The sequence below is a fragment of the Cavia porcellus genome, unplaced genomic scaffold, assembly GCF_034190915.1.
Source record: "Cavia porcellus strain 051 isolate PalLab524CR breed Dunkin Hartley unplaced genomic scaffold, mCavPor4.1 scaffold_5, whole genome shotgun sequence".
NCBI lineage: Eukaryota > Metazoa > Chordata > Mammalia > Rodentia > Caviidae > Cavia > Cavia porcellus.
Window position 1 is genome coordinate 93,068,976 of NW_026947488.1, and position 16,787 is coordinate 93,085,762.

Genomic DNA, 16,787 nt, shown 5'->3' on the forward strand with positions numbered 1-16,787 from the left:
CGTCTACTATAAGCATCAAAGAACATAATGTTCTTAGTGACAGATATAGCAAAGGACTTCCAAGAACCACACGTTGGCAAAGAAAGATATTAAAGACTAGACTGGTGACCAAGGTAAGAAGCCAGGTGTATAACACAGATTAGGCAGCTGATGAGATGAAGAATTTGTAGTTTGAGAAACTTTCCCTCAAGGAGGCAATGGGTTTACCAGTGGTTCCTGCAAAATGCTTCTGGGAGCTGTGGAGTGTTAGGGTCTTAGATACTGTACTTTAAAGAACACTGAGAAAAGGAGGGGCAGGTGAATTAGACATTAAATGAGTATCTAAAGTCAAGTCCTGTATGAGAAGAATCTGCTAAGTTGCATTTTATGTTCATGCAATGGAAAGGCAAATTTAAGCAGAAGAAAAGTACTGGAGAAAGAAGGTATAGGCCATCTACAAAGGGAATCAGGAAGGACTTTGGGAGAAAACAAATTTCATGAAAAGGGCGATAATTCGATGAAGGCTGAAAGCTTGTCAGAAAAAAAAAAAAACACTAAAAATAGACAAACAAATACTGCCGTGTTGTCATGGGTTTCTGGGACAGGTTAAACCATTTGGTAACTAGATCAGGACCTGGAGTTGGGATAAGATGTTGGAGATGAAGGAAGGCCACAGGGCTGGGAGAGGGGCTGGGAAATGCGAGAAGCCTAGTCATCCATCCAAGGGACCTGGGGAGCATCGGGAGAGGGCTCACGGACAGTGGACAGAGGGAGGGGCGGGCGAGCACTGACTTTCCCGCAGCACGAAGAGATCCGTCTGCTTGTCTGAGTTGAGGTCCCCGAAGGCCGCCAGGGTGCCCCAAGCCTCGGCCCCGAAGAGCTCGGCCGTAACGTTGTGCAGTGCCCGCGCCGGAACCGGCCCGGCTCCTAGCAGGGCGAGCCCCCATAGAAGAGGCCCCAGCAGCGGCCAAGAGCTGTGCAGCCCGCCCGCCGCCGCCGCCGCCATGGCAGCCCCTCGGCCCGCCCGCGGCCCGTAGCCGCGCTTGACGGCAACCGCAAAGCACCGCACGACAGGCGACAGAGAATGTTCACAGCCCAGAGGCACGTTCGAGCCGCCGCCGCGGATCCCCCTCGAAACTTCCTTAGGGAAGACCCTCTGAGGACCGAGAGGGCGTGGAGCCTGGATGAGGTGCACCTTCGCGCTCACTTCCGGCCAGCGCGCCTCCCGACAGTGTCGTGCGCCGGGGCGGGGCCGGGAGGTGGTGCAGCCTGGCCAGGGGGCGGGGCGGGGCCAGACGTCCGCGGGGGAGCCATGGCGGGGGTGGCCGGGCACATGGCCGATGTGACCTGGAAGGTCCTGGAGAGAAGAGCCCGGACCAAGCGCTCAGGTTTGGCCGGCTGGGGCGCCGCCCTAACCCCCCGCACAGCGGGCGGTGCTTCCCCACAAGTGCCTGGGGTGGGAGACAGGTGGGGTCGTGGTCACGAACAGGTGTCCCCCAGATTCTCCTTAGCAGGCGGCGGCCAGACTTTGCACCTGATAACGCCCGTCTCCCTCTGAAACGAAACGAAACAAAACAAAACTCTTTAACTGGGTGTCCCAGCTCTGTGCTGTGTGTGTCAGTTCCCCAGCCATAGAAAGTAAGGGCGGCCTGACTTCTGGAGTCCCGGACCCTTAGAGATGAGGCAGTGACAGATTTCGAAGAAGGAAGTGTGGCCTCCCAAGTGTGTTTCTCTGAAATGTCCCTTCATATTAGATTAGGGGAACCCTGACTTCTGAGTGTCAGATCCTGCCCTTCCTCGGATTTCGTGACTCCCTTGTAGACTCCCCACGCCTTCCGAACCTGAGCTAGTGTGGCAGCTACTGAGGGAGCAGGGTCTCGGCTCACAAAGTAAAGTTGAGCATGGCCAGGGCTCAGAACCCGTGGGCCTCTTTGCTTGTGAAAGGCTCTGGTACCTGTAGTTTTCGGTTGTAATTTTCAAATCCAAGGCCATGGAGGTCAAGAGATGCCAGCAGTTCAAGTGTCCTGAACTGACTTGTTGAAAGTGCCAAGTCATGACTTTAAAGTTAGCACTTGAGGCTGATACCTCCGACAGCTGCGATTAAAACTTTATTTCTGGCTGCCTGTCAGTAATAAAAAATATGGCAGTAAACAGTCGAGATGGCGGAAAAACAAGTCTTCAAAAAAGGGCTTTTTAAAAAATGATTGTTATGTCATTATTGGATGATGTGAAAAGCATTATCTAGGACAACTATCTGCATATTTCCCCCTTTTGTCATTAAAATATGCCCCTGTTACATTTTGGGCTTTTCTTATGTCTTCTTAGTTAAAATTTTTAGTTGTATATTGTTTATCAGTTTAAAAAATTATAGAAAGTATCTTATTTCGTAAGCCATTTTGTTGCCAATTCTGTTTTTAAAGTTGAAAGTTCTGTGTTTATTTACTTGGGCTTATAGTGAAATTCCCATATGAACTATGACAAAAATTTTAAAAAGTAGTCTTTAGTACATTTTAGTCAATACAGTTACTTGAAATAATCACATGTGGTTTTTTTTTGTTGTTGTTAGCTACTAATAATGTGGGTTCAGTCAGGGAGGTTAGCTCAGTGGCACAAGCACCTGCTTGGCAAGTGCCAGGTCTTGAGTTCGAACCCCGGTACCAAAAAAAAACAAAAACCAATGTGGGTGTCTAGGCTATGAAAGATTTATTGGGTCGATTATGTTAGGACAAAGAGAATAACCAGAGTTTTCTTACAGGGAACTGAACACTGTCCCCAAATGTAATTTTTCTTTTAATAAGTGCAATTGATTGTCCTCTCCAGTCTATGTTTTGTTTTCTTTTAAATGCTTATAAGCCTTGAAAACTTTTCTTAACTGGAAAAAATTGAAGTTTTATTTAACTGTTGTTAAAGTGCAGTTGCTTAAATCCAGTTTCATGTGCAAAAGTAGTTGAATGGATAGCATCAAGGTTGTATGTTCCTCTGTGTTTTTATAGCATAGTAATAGAGATACCAGTTGAAGCCAGTTTATTAAATTTTAGTTGTCTGATGTTTCAAAATCTTATATCAAGAATAGATGATAGAGGTTCTTCAGTGAATCATTTACTTCCTTTGTCATTAAAAACATTTATCTTGATTCTGTTTGTGACTTTAATAAAATACATAAACAGAGGTTTGTCTTTTTAACTAGCCTACCTCTGGTGTAGATTTCTTTGTAGAGTTCTAAGCATTGTTATGTGGTAAAATAATAACTTTATAATAAGGAATGCTGCTGTTATGTTTAATAGGTAGATATTGTATTTTCTGCCTTATGTATATGAGCAGTTGTAATTTATCAAAGGAAATCAGATTTTCAAATCATATGAGAATAAATTACATAATGATCTTCAATTATTGCCTTTTGTTCTGTACTGCTTCATGTTAATAACTGCTCACACTGCTTTCAATTAATCTAATGCTGATTGCTTCTAACCTTCACTAAACAGTTTTAAGATTGCTGTAGTTTAGCCTGGGACGCTTTTGATTAGAGTCAACACTTTGAAATGGCCAACTCACTTGATGCAGTCGTCTGCTCTCCACCTGCTTTCTTAAGGTCTGGTAAGTGTGTGGACCCTAAAAGGGTCACTTGGTGATTTTAAATGCTTTTTGTTTTGAAAGCTGATAATATCATAGGGCATTATATGGCAATATGATGTCATTTTTATTTTATTACTCTTCAGTGGGCCCAAAGCTGAGCATTATTTTAGCTAGTGTTAGGCTTAGGTATACATTGTATTTTGAATGTGATACTATCCTGTTTTGCCTTGGGGGGTGAAGGCCATCAGAGGGAAGGCTCTGCTTTGACTTGCAAGCTGTATGGCTAGGGCAGTTTCTTAATACCTGGGAGCCTCAGCTGTCAAATGATAATGTAGCTTCGTAAATGATTTTTGTCTTCTCACATGATGGAAACAACTCTTATAAACTGGAAATTTTGGGTCAACATCCCACTTACCTACTCTGTCAACTCCCAATGAATTGTTGTTTCTTAAACAGTTTCATGGACAGGAATCAATTTGTCTTTCCTGAGACTGCTGTGTTTTAAAATTCAGTGCTGTGTATTGCATCCATGGCGGCTTGGTGTAGGGCTGGAGATGTTTGTGCAGCAGCTGTTAGACTTGTTTTGACAAAGCCCTGTGAGAGATGGGGGAACCTGAAGAATGAGCTCTCCAGAAGAATTCACAGCAGTTTGAAAACAATTTTTAGATAATTTTTTTCCCTGATAATGATACTGCATAGATTCCCTTTAGGAACTTAGGCCTTTGGATATATTCATCTTACTTTACAGAGAAACAGGTTTTGTTAAGGGACTGTATGGCTGAAATACAGACTAAAGTTCTAAAGATCCTTTTTTCTAGGTTGGGAGTCACTGTGGGGTAGTGAACATATAATAAGACAGAAACTCTGTGAGGAGTTTTTCCCCAAGGGGCTGCTTGGTCTTTATGGTTCTTAAGTAGAATATTCAATAATGAAGCAAATTGAACTCCTGTTTGGCTTCATGGTAGCTATTTAGAATGATTCTCCCCTTCACTTCCATTTATATTTCAAGTCCTAGTTTTGAAAGATAGAGGAGGAAGATTCAGTTTAAGCCGGAATCAATCAAACATGAGAAATCAGAGCTGATACTTAAGGAACAAAAATGATCCATGTATTTCATTACATCTATTGACAAAATATTTTAATATCAATTGATTTTTTAATTTTGTTTTTCAACTAAAAATACAAGAGAACATGTATTTCTCTACTATATTTTTTATCATAGGCAACTAAAAATTAACGTATAGTTAGAAAAGGATTGGGCTCTCAAGGAAGTCAGCAGAAAAATAAAGCCATCAGAATTGTGGCTGGAGATGCATCTGTTGAAGGCTAGGCCTCAAGAAAAAGATGCAATGGCCAGAGCTACATACCTCCCTAAGGTATAAACAGTAACTTGGAATTATACAGTAATTGGTATTAGCTGGTCCGATAAAGTCCAGATAGACAACAGTTATGCAAGTGGGTGATCAGAACATCCAGACACATTTCTTCCCAGAAATGCCTTTGTTCTTTTCATGTTCGAAAACAATTTTTAGATAATTTTGGCCCTGATAATGACACTGCATAGATTCCCTTTAGGAACTTAGGCCTTTGGATATATTCATCTTACTTTACAGAGAAACAGGTTTTGTTAAGGGACTGTATGGCTGAAATACAGACTGAAGTTCTAAAGATACTTTTTTATAGGTTGGGCGTCACTGTGGGGTAGTGAACATAAAATAATTTCAAACATTTGCTGTGTGAACTGCTTCCCTGTTGGATCAATATTAACTAAACATCTGTACTTGTAATCTTATTAGTTGATTATGATTTGACTTATACTGACCTTGTGATTTTGTACCTACTTTGTGATTTTTGCACTATAAAACATTCTTAGAGAAGTGAGCTCAGAGGCAACTCACTTTCCAGTTCCCTCTCAGTCTCTCAGTTGTTCCTTAGAATTCATTCTTTTCTTTAAGAGGACAAGAACTCGGTGTATCTCGATCTAGCAGGTTGAGAGTTATATGTTCCCCTGCATTTTAATTTTTCTGGGCTCTTATTTTCTAACCTGGCTTTTCTACTAACAATTATAGTGTTGGTAGCACTAGCAGTCATTCAGCAGTAAGGGGGAAAGAAAATGCTAACAGTAGGCTTTAATGTATCAATAGTCACTCAGATTTCAAAACTCAAGAATTGTGCTCTAATCTTATATAGAGTGTTTGAAGGGAATATATAAAAAAGTTTTCCACTATCATCATATTAAATTAAAATCAAATGTACCAGGAAACAGAAAAATACCAAACTGCAGTATTATGATCAATTTAAAAGATTGATTCTTTATAAGTTACGTCTACATTTTTGGAGGGAGAGGGCTCTCCAAAAATGTAGAAGTAAGTTATAAAGTATTTTTGAAGGGATTCCTCTATCCAAAACTTAAGTGTCACTGACCTAGGTCTGAGGGTCCCCAAGGATAAAATAAGGAATTTAACCCATCTCTTTTAAAATAAATTTGTAGGTTTGCTGGCTCCCTTCAGGGAAAAAGAATACTCAGTAAAAGAGGCAGAAGAAGTATTTATCAGAGATAGATGCAGGACACACTCAAGACCTGAGTGCAGGTGCTCAAAGAAATGAGGTAAGTTAGAAGCCAGAGTAGGGCACATTGAAAGACTTCTCAAGATGGGTGTCCTAGGATGTGTACTCTCACTACCTGACAGGTTATAGTACAAGCCGTCTATATGAGTGGAGATACATCGAAGTTAAAGACTCATTATGTCCAAAGCAGCTGCTTTCTGGGCTGAAGGAAAGGACAATTTACAAGTGAATGGGGGATGGTCACATGCTAGAGAGGCCTCCAGAAGCTGGAAAAGACTGTCTGAAGCTGCAGTTTTTCTTAAAAGTACGATTTGAAAATCTTGATTTCTTTGTCTCCTTTTTACATAGTTTTAGTATTTCTATCCTGCCTCATCACCTCTCTCTCCACCAAGACTGTGTTTCCTTATGCGTAGGGAGTTGCAGAAGACCAGTGTTCCCTCTTAAAATAATTGCTTCATGCTGCGGAGGGGTCCTTAATTCTGCCTAGCCAGAGACTGAATGTCTTGTTCTGACTGATCTGAAAGAGACATAGAAATACTAGGTTCCTTTAGAGTTTTTTGGCAGGTTAAGGGACACAGAAGTAAAAAAGCCTTTATTGCTGGCGTGGGAGGGCTGCAGGAGATTGGGAGTACCCTCAAAAGAGACAAAGCCAGGGAGTTGCTTTTATGGAATTGGGATAGCATTGAAGACTGAATGGACAAGTCATTGTGTCAGGAGAGGATCCGGAGGATCTTTGGCATGTGCATGAAAGGGAAGGAGGAAGTTTGTTTTGGAACTAGAAGAACATGAAAGTTAGTGGAGAAGAAATATACTGTTTTGGGGCTCAGCACCATGTTGAGCCTGGCAGAGTCCCTTAAGAACTGAACCCATCATTTCAGTCTTTTAGTTGTTATGGCAGGGCCAACTCTCTTAAACTGCTTTCTGCTAACATGGGATGTCATAGTATGGACTGTGCCATTCATTGAAATGGCAGTTTAGGCCCATATAGAAGTTGGTGCCAGGGGCCTTGGCCAGGACAAAGAGTTTTCTGGTATCTGGCCTGAATCCTGGATTGAGTGAATCTTGAAAAAAGTTTAAAAAGACAAGGAGCTAAAGGCAAAATAATAATAAGTAGATGAGGGAGTCCCACCAGGGGAAGAAGGTAGGGGTGCCAGCCTCCTGGGGAAGACCAGACAGAAAAAACTTGGTGAGAGGCATTGTTGGTTTTGGAGGTAATATACTCATAAATTTTCTTTACCTTATCCATCACAATACTTGATTGATTAGTAAAACAACAGCATTCTTCTCTTAGCTTGGCACAGTGGCTCCTGTTTTGGCTATTGAAACATCAAGGGCTCAGTGGTTTTGAGAGTAACTGCTGCTAGGCTGTTGATTTGGGTTTGTAATGTCTGGACTCAGCAACTTCCTCAAGTTGTTGGTGTTGTAGTGTCAGTTGGAAATATAGTTGTGTAGAGTGTGCAGCTAGATCCATACCTGTTTTTCTGAAGCCAAGAAAATGCCTAGCCTATATGGACTGGTGCGTAGGTGCACAGCTCTAGGTCTCCTCAGGTGGAGGACATGGTTATGTATTGTATTTGTGAGGGACACCTCAGTGACATCATATGAGTTAATTGTTACTGAGAGTGTAAGGAGACCCAGAGTGCAGATGCCTGCCCAGTTCATAGGGAGATGTGCATGCTCCATTTGTACAGAGGTGAACTATCCTTGAGGCGAACAGATTGCCGCAGAGGAATCCCAGGAGATGAAGTTGGAGCAGTGGGATAAGTGTGTCTACCTGTGTTTGTGGTGTTTTTGTTGAGGTATTTTTGGAGACAGGTTGTAAGGGAAATTTGGAAAATTAATGATGGTAAGTGATCCCATAGATTTGTAATGTGTGTGTATATATGTAAATGTGATTTGTTTCTTGTAAGGGGTGAGGCCATGTATATGTTTTGTTGGTATGGAATGCAGAATCAGCAGTCTTGATAGTTGTATTGCTGAGAGAGCCTTAAACGTCTAAGGAGAGAAGAAATGGAGGACAGCTGTTTGGTGGACCCTGGCCAAGAGACAGTGTTGGTAAGGGCACCTAGGATTAGGACTCTGATGGATATTAAAAGAATTATGAGGAATCCTTTTTTTCCTGAATAGGGGCCCACTCTGTCATAAAAGGAGTACCCCACGTTTTGCCTAAAGAGTACGATTAAAGGAAGTGTTTTTGATAGCTACGTCTATACTGATGTCTTTTGTTAGGAGTTTGTTGGGAGAAGGAAACCGAAATGTAGGGATTCATTTGTTTCCATGGTGTACCATCATGATAAAGATCGGTTGTCTTACACCTCCAATTAGGGTTGTAAAAAATAGGATCAGAGCCTTGACATTGTTTAGGATCATTAGGGCAGGGGGCTAAGTAAAACCCACATTGTCAACAGGTAGTTGTTTCCATGGTGTACCATCATGATAAAGATCGATTGTCTTACACCTCCAATTAGGGTTGTAAAAAATAGGGTCAGAGCCTTGACATTGTTTAGGATCATTAGGGCAGGGAGCTAAGTAAAACCCACATTGTCAACAGGTAGTAAGTGTTTCAGTTGTAGAGATTATATCCCATATTTGTGAGAAAGGTATCGTTGACAATGTGAAGAGTGGGGTGATGGATGTATTGGTTGATTGTAGCTGATTGCTATAAGGATTTTGCTGTTTTAGAGATGGTAAGGTTACAGTGGTGATGTTGTAAGGACTCATAGGGAAAATAGAAAGGGGATTGATTTTATTTACTTATTCATTTATTTTGGCTCTAGGGATTGGAAGTCACAACTTCACACTTGCCAGGCTCCAAGGAACTGGTTTTAATTCATCATGTTGAGGGCTTTAGTATTAAGTGGAATGTTTTAGTTGGGGAAGGTAAGTTAAGACCAATTGAGAAAGGTAGACTCAGATTGAGAGAACGGTAGTAGTTTTTTATAGTAGCCTTGGAATCATGGGATGGTAGGCTGGTATTAATGTAATAATCTTTGACTGTGGTATAAAATTGGTGGAAATGGAAATCATTGAATTAGTTTTTTAGGGTGGATTCAAATTGGGGTGGTTGTAGACTGGCCTGACTAGTGTAATAATTTTCATTTTTATATGAAATTGGTGAAGTACCCACTGGTGAACCACATAGCAGCTGGTGGGTTGGGGAGGGACCACTTGTTGTTTATGATATGTGTCAAGTAAAGATGATTGATATGTCATGGGGATAGAGAGGTCAAAAAAGTCTGGGGCCGTAGAATCAGTAGGAGAGGTAAAGCAGAGCATGAGGTCAAGGGCTTCGTTTTAGGCAATTTAAGGTACTGAGGCCTAATATTGTAATAAGAAATAGGACTGTAATGAGCTTTTTGTTATTGTTGGGAAAGACTGTCCAGAGTAACAGCAAATATAAGAAGTAGTGCTAGAAAAGTAGGAAGAGTGGTGGGTAACAGAACATTGAGACTTAGGGACATGTGAGGCAAAGATGAGTGGGAGACAGAAGGATGAGGATTTGGGGTTACGAGTATCAGAGCAATGCTTTCCTTGGTAATGTGAAGCCGAGATGTCAGACCAGCAACTTTGACTGCTGTTAGTATCATGAGTCTGACCAGTTAGGGTTCTTTCACTTTAGTTGAAGTCCTGTAGGTTTAGAGGATTTGAGATGTATTATGTCTTTAGGAGTTACGTTGTGTCAGTTAAGGATGATGTTTAAGGCTTGTTGGTCTGGGAGGAAAAGTTTTGATCCTTGGAAAATCTATTCCTGAGTGTTTTGGTTATAGGTAGGTTTGTGGAGCAGTTGTTGTTGTTGTAGTGAATATTGAGGTAAGGGCAGGGTGTTTGGAACTAGGGGAAGAAGATGAGAAGGCTGTGGCCATTGTATAGGTAATTTGGCCTGTGTGTCAGTAAAGGTGTGTTGCCCTGAGAAATAAAATTGATGGTGCTTGGTATCCCCTGTAGTGAATGAGTGTTACCTGTTTTGGGAGCTGTGCTGCCTCTAGTAGTTTGAGGATGGAGGGGTGCATTAGTTTTGGGAGTTCCTTGAGTGCTGATTAGACCCCTTTCTTGCCAGATGGCAGCATAGGAATGAAGACTGCCAAATGTATATTTTGAGTCGGTATAGGTATTTATGATTTTGTCTTTGGCCAGTGTGAGGGCCTATGTAAGAGCGGTAAGTTCTGCCTTTTGTGGAGATGTACCCAGTGGCAGTGGACTTGCCTGTATTATCTTAGAGCCACTGACTATAGCATCTCCTGCAACTTTTTGAATATCTATGTTGGTTGAGCTGCCATATATGAACCATGTGTCAGGTTGTAGAGAGGCAGGTGTTAATATGGGTGAAAGGGTAGGGTCATCTCTCTAAGACCTCAATGTAGTTGTGAGAGATCTCATTGGGGTGGGGAGTCAGGTGGCCAGGTTGAGGGAACTGCTGGTGGAGATAGTGATTGAGGGGTCTTTTATGAGTATTAAGTGAACTTTTCTAAGTAGGAAGGAGTCATTAAGGCAGGGAATGTTTTGTGGGAAATGAGCTCATTAAGGTGATGGGTGAGTGGATTAATAGATTGTCCTAAAGTGAACTTTCCTGCCTCTCATGTTAATGTGGCTGCCTCTCGTGTTAATGTGCCTGAATACACGGAGGCCAAGCCATGTTTTAAGAGGTATGCTACTACTCTGAAAGAAGGTCTCTTTGTGACCTAGAACTCGCACAGCATTATGATCCTGAGAGATGGTATATCGAATAGGTATATAGAATAAAAGACTGGGCTGGGCTTCAGAGGGTGAGGGACTCTTTTATTTTTATGGAGTGAAGAGTGTATAGAAGTGGTGGAGTCCAGTGGCTCTGACAGAGATTTCTTGTATGCTTTATAGAGAGGTTGGGCTAGAGTTGCAAAGTTAGGAATTCAAAGGTGAAAGAAGTTAGCTAGACCAAGAAAGACTAGCACTTGTTGTTTTGTAGTTGGCCCCTGGAGGTCACGGAGGAGAGCTTTGTGGTCAGCAGTAATTAGCAAGTGGTGGGAGTGATGGTGAGCCCCAGATATTTGACATTTGGAGAAGCTATTTGGGCTTTGGTGGGAGACACTGTTATATCTGCGACCTGAGAGAAAGTTGAGAAGGGTAGCCGTATGTTATATAGCCAAAGCACAGGATGGGAACAGAGGAGGAGATCATCCACATTTTGAAGGAGACTGCTGGGTTTGAGGTCGAGTTATGATGTCAGTAGCAAGGGCTTGGCTAAAGAAGTAAACATCTTTGGTAGGACTGTCTGTGTAAGCTGTAAAGACTGGAGGGTGTCTGGGCTGTACATGTGAAAGCAAAGAAGTCTTGACATTTTGGGTGTAAGGGAATAGTGAAAAATGTGTCTTGAAGATCTAAAACAGTAAAGTGGGAAGTAAATGGGGGAATATGGGAGAACATAGTATATGCGTTTGGTACAGCTGGATGAATGGGTGTTACTGCATTGATGATAGGCCTGAGATCCTAAAGTAAGTGATAAGAGCCATTGTGTTTGAGCACAGGAAGAGTAGGGTATTGTAGGATAAAGTTCTAAGTAAGCCATTGGTTAATAGGTATTGGATTGCAGGTTTGAGTCCCTTGTTGTTTGGGGGCCTATTGGATATTGGTTAATGCAGGAAAAAGTTGAAAGATCTTTAAGGCAAATCAGTATGGGGTGACATGGGGGTACAAGTAGGGCTGGAAGTGTCCTAGACTGTAGAATCGATGAGAGAAGGAGAGGAGGAATGGAACTGGCAATGCATGGTGTCTGAGTTTGAAGGATGCGAGCCTTGGGGAGAGAAAAAGTGAAAGAGAAGTTTGAGTTTTTGGAGGTGATCTCTGTTCAAGAGGGGTATGAGGCAGGTTGGAATAATGAGGAAATGATGAGAGAAGAAAAGGGTTTGGAATCAGCAGGTGATAGGTCCTGCCTGGATGGGTTGTGTAGGTTGGCCATCAACTCGCACAATCCAGACGACGGGTCAGGTATAATGGCCTGAAAACTCAGAAGGACACAACAAGTGGCCCCCTTGTTGACAAGGAAGGAGTGTATCCAGCGAGACTTGAGGTTCTGAGAAAGGTACCTTGATGGGGGCCATTGAATCCCAAGCCCCATTAATCCTCTTCAGTGTTGAGACTGAACAGGTTCCCTAGTGATGAGTCCAGCGGCAGTGATGAGATCTCCTGTGAGGATAGGGAGTTTGATGACTTATTCTCTGACAGACAGGGCAGTTGCACTTCTGGTGACCCTCCTAGTTGCAGGTGGGACAAGGTCCTAGTGGTGGCCGTGGGTTGGGCAGGCTCGTGCCCAATGTCTTTCCTAGTTGTATGTCCAGGAGGGGATCGAGTAGCACCATTTTGTTTGAGTTTAACCTTCTTAGAAGTATTGAGTGTCACAGTCAAATGTTGGCGTGTAAGTTTGGCATGCTGTTTATTCTGTTCTTGTTATTCTTTTCTTGCCAAATTCATTGAAAGCCAGATTAAGGCTAGTGTATCTGTGGAATCTGAGATCTACGATCTTTTTAAATTTAGTGTGGGTGTCAGGCACACATTGAGAAATGAAGTTGATGCGGACTATTCCCTCAGAGGGTTGGGGGTTGACATTAGTGTATCTGGTTAGGGTAATCACACGATGAGAAATTTAGCAGTGTATTGGGTTTGTTCACGAAGGTTTTGGTAATTAGTTTGTTTATGGGAAATTTTATTTAGATCCACAATAATACAGCCAAACATTATATTCATGCAATGTTGAGTCATTATTTCCCTGATAACCCCATTAGGGGTACACATTTGGTACTGCCATCGGCCCAGCAGGATGTCTTTGGTCAGCTTTGGCTTGGACTGCTTCCCACATTTGAGTATTTTCTTGAGGGGAAAGAGTGGATGTAAGAATGATATAGAAATCTTTGTGATATAGTTCATAGGAATTAATCACAAATGTAGTTGTATTGATCTGTGGAGAAAGAACTTAGTCTATGAGAGATTGGGAATAGATCAGAAAGAGATAAAGGGACATGAATGTGAACCAGCCCTTTAGGACCAGCCATCTCTCAGAGAGAGAGGGTTGGGGTTGAGGAAATGGCGGCAATTGGTGAGAAGATGGCGGAAGGTGGGAGGAGTGAGACGAGCTGTGGTGTGCAGAAGAGAATGGTGAGTAGGGCTGGAGGAACAAGGAGTGTTGAGTGGTATCCAGTGAGAGAGAGGTGAGGTTAAGGTGATTGAGGTGATTCCTGTGGATAAGGTGGAGGGGGTGCGAGAGCAGAAGGGATATCAGTGGGGTTCTTGGATATGGGGTTTGGTGACACACAGTGAGTATTTGGGCCCTCCCACATGCCTGAGTGAGGGAGGGATGTGCCCTGAGAGCAAAAAAGGCTTGTGTGAAAGAGATTTCTGTTGCTGTTGCTGTTGTAGTAGCAAATGTCTAAGTCACAGAGCACACTGAAATTGAAAGTATCCTCTTCCAAAGAGCCCTCTTCTGGCCAGCGGCTGTCACTATGGAGTTTGTATTGTGTCCAAGTTACCTGGCAATAAAAGATTAGCTGTTTTGTTTTAATGGTCTCCTTGAGACCTAGAGTGTTTAAGTTTTTTAAGAGACACCCAAGCAGAGTGTGTTTTGGGAGTTGGAAAGGAATATTTCCCGCAGTGATCCAAGGGAGATGAGCCAAAGGCTGAAGGTGATCACAACCTCTAGGAGGATCATAACCTTCATTGGGGTTTAATAGAGATGGCACCATAGGTTGTCACCTAGGGGACAGAGAAGTGTCCTGGAGGAGATGAGGGAGTCCTGACCCATGGGTTCATGATTTTGAGAGAGAGAGGCAGGCACAGGAGCTTCCAGGATGAGGAATGGCGCATGTGTAGTAAGTGGACTGGTATTGAATGGAGGCTGGCCACGGCAACAGCAATGGCAGAGACAAGGGAAACAGCCCGGGTAGCTCTTTGGTGGGGGGAGCTCAAACTGGGGTAACCCTCAGGAGCTGCATGCCCTAAACGATCTGAATGTTGGCACCAAAATGTTAAGATATTTTTAGTGCAGTTGAGAGACACAAAACAAAACAACAAAAAAAACCCCACCTTATTAGCAGCACAGGAGGGTTGCAAGAGAGTACAAGGGCCCTCAAGAGAGGTAATGCCAGGGAATTGCTTTTATGGTCTTGGGATAGGGGTGGAGACTATGTCAGTGAACAGGTCACTGTGTTAGGAGAAGACTGGAGGGCCTTTGGTGCATGTTCCAAAAAGAAGGGGTAAGTTTATTTTGGAACTAGAAGAACATGGAAGTTAGTGTAAGAGAGATACACTGTTGTTTGGGGCCTAACACCATGTTACGCAGATGTCATGTTGACCCTAGAGGAGTCCCGTCCCAGCAGAACCCATCAGGTTCCATGTTTTGAAGACTCATGATCTGTTGATAGTCAGAAAAAAAGGGCAAGGACATATGAGACATTAGCCCACAACAACAATGAATTATGCAACAGTAAGAATTTCAGTGCCCAATGTCACGGTAAGAAAAGTGAGGACTTTTGTCCACTAGTTTGTTCTGGGCAACCAGGATGCCAGCCAATTATAGAAGCTCATGGCAGGGTCTGACATTGCACTGATTTGTGACTGTAGAACATGCCATGCAAAGGACACATTTGCAGAGTTGTCAGGAAGGTACACTCTCTGGTTTGGTAATGGCACATGTTCCTCCTTTTGCTGCTGTTTGAATATCTAGGTTCATTTGATTTTGTAAAATGACTGTTTTTAACAAGAGTATAAAGAAAGACCTAAAACTTTATCTGCCAACATAAATACTTAAAAGTGGTTTGCATGTATAATTAATACTAATTTGGAAATACTACATTTATGTTATAAATGATTTGTTTTCCCTTATTGTAGTTCCTTGGACAGTATCATTATAAGAGAGTATTTATTGCATGCTTTCATTTAATAACCATTTTAAAGCATGTCCTGAGTTCACAGCTGAGCTGTTTACTAGTATTTTTAACTAGAAACTGATTAATATTTCCCCAGAATTAAAACAAGTGTCTTGATTTTGGAAAATCAGTTTCCAGCACACCTGATTGTTTTGTGTATTTTAACTGTCCTTAATCCTTCTAGATATGTTTCTGCTTTCAATCTTTTTTCTTTGTTTTTGCTCTTTATCAAATTTGGAGTGAGTCCTGCATTTTCATTTCTGTGTGCGTACTCTAGTTGTGCTCTGACTACTAATGTGTCAGTATGTACTGTGGTATAATTTGTTTTGACTGCCTAAATTGAAAGAGAGATCTTGATATCCAGTTTTTTCTTTAAAGAACCTTGGGGAGAAAAATGAATATGTTGGAATAAAATACACAAAATAATAAAGTTATGAAAAAACAATAAGCAAAAGAAAGTAAGTAATATTAAGGAAGGAGTATAATATTGAATACCTCCAATTGCTTCCATTTTTCTCATGTGGCTGCTGTGGTACATAGTTCATTTGAAGTAGTTGCTCTGTTACCACCATTCAGTTATTTGAAATGATTATACTATATTTTGATGAGAAAAGAAATGACTCGGTACTTTTACTTTTGTTCTCAAAAGATAACATAATTTAAGAAATTGTTCCTTTAAAATGAGTCCTCACCAATCCTCTGTCTTGTCTCACTAAGTTTATCAGCCTCTGATATGTGTGTCTCCACCAATGACTTGTTTGTTCATTTACCTTTGTTTTAGGGTTTTTTGGTTAATTTTCTTGTACTAATTTGATTGGAATCAGAACCTGGTAAAATTCTGTTGTATGATCTAAGCAAACACAATTTTTCATTTTATGTGTACAATACTGTTTTTAAAAGACATTTGTGTAGCCTGTGTTCTCAGACTAATTTAGTAGTTAGCTAACCAAAAGTTCTTGTGGCTTGAAAAGACCATAGGCTTGAGGCTCCGAGGTACTTCCTAGTCATTGGCCTCTACTTACAGAGGGCCCATGAAAGATTAGCCAGGGGGTATGGTAGACCTGACCTTTAGCACTCTGACAAGCTGATACAAGAGGATCAGAAATTTGAGCCCAGCCAAGGCAATTTATTGAAGCAATCAGACAAACAAAAAGAGCTGGGTGTGTAGCTCAGTGTGAAGGTCTTTGCTTGCATTCTCAGTACTACCTCAACCCATCTAAAACAAAGCAAAACAAACAAAAAACAACCAGAGTGCAGTGTGTATTTATACTCAAAATCTAATCCTGGCTGTATTGTTTACTACGTATTTTGATCTTGAATAAGTTAGTTCAGAGTCTTTTTCAAAGTCTGCATCTTTCTCTGTAGAAGTGACTGTAATAAAGCCTATCTGAAGAGCTTGTTGTGAGGATTAAGCAAGATGTATAAAATATTTGATATTTAGTAGCACTCGATACATTTTAGTTATTGTTCCTAAAAATGTATCTTTTGCAATATTGTTTTTATTTATTATAGAGTGAGGACTTATGTACACAATTTTGGTATATGTGCTGCTGAAGTGAGCATATGGATCTATTATATACACAAATATGATCCCTTATCTTTCTTTTCTGCTGTCAACTCTTAAATTAGCCATTTGATTTAAAAAAACTGGCATACTAAATTATAATTAGCTTGAATAAGCCAAGACACTAATATTGGTAGAACTCACCGTGTTTCATTTTACTTTCTTTCTGTTTTTTGTTAATCACTGACTCTAAAAGCATTGTTTCTGACCAT

General features: G+C 41.6%; 2 protein-coding genes across 5 annotated transcripts in view; one reads left to right on the forward strand and one right to left on the reverse strand.

Annotated features, from left to right (window-relative positions):
• Positions 1–1,184, reverse strand: part of Itfg1 (integrin alpha FG-GAP repeat containing 1) — a 225,653-nt gene extending 224,469 nt beyond the window's left edge. The window contains exon 1 of the mRNA XM_063249304.1: positions 772–1,184. Within this exon, the coding sequence (XP_063105374.1) occupies positions 772–985 (214 nt within the window). The 5' untranslated portion in view covers positions 986–1,184. The remainder of the gene's footprint in view (positions 1–771) is intronic.
• Positions 1,185–1,251: 67 nt separating this feature from the next.
• Positions 1,252–16,787, forward strand: part of Phkb (phosphorylase kinase regulatory subunit beta) — a 224,650-nt gene continuing 209,114 nt past the window's right edge. For 2 of the 4 annotated variants that reach the window (XM_063249300.1, XM_063249299.1), the window contains exon 1: positions 1,252–1,367. In XM_063249300.1, the coding sequence (XP_063105370.1) occupies positions 1,292–1,367 (76 nt within the window). In that variant the 5' untranslated portion in view covers positions 1,252–1,291. Of the gene's footprint in view, positions 1,368–3,461; positions 3,574–16,787 lie in introns of those variants that run through there. The other 2 variants (XM_063249301.1, XM_063249303.1) reach the window with 2 other exon arrangements.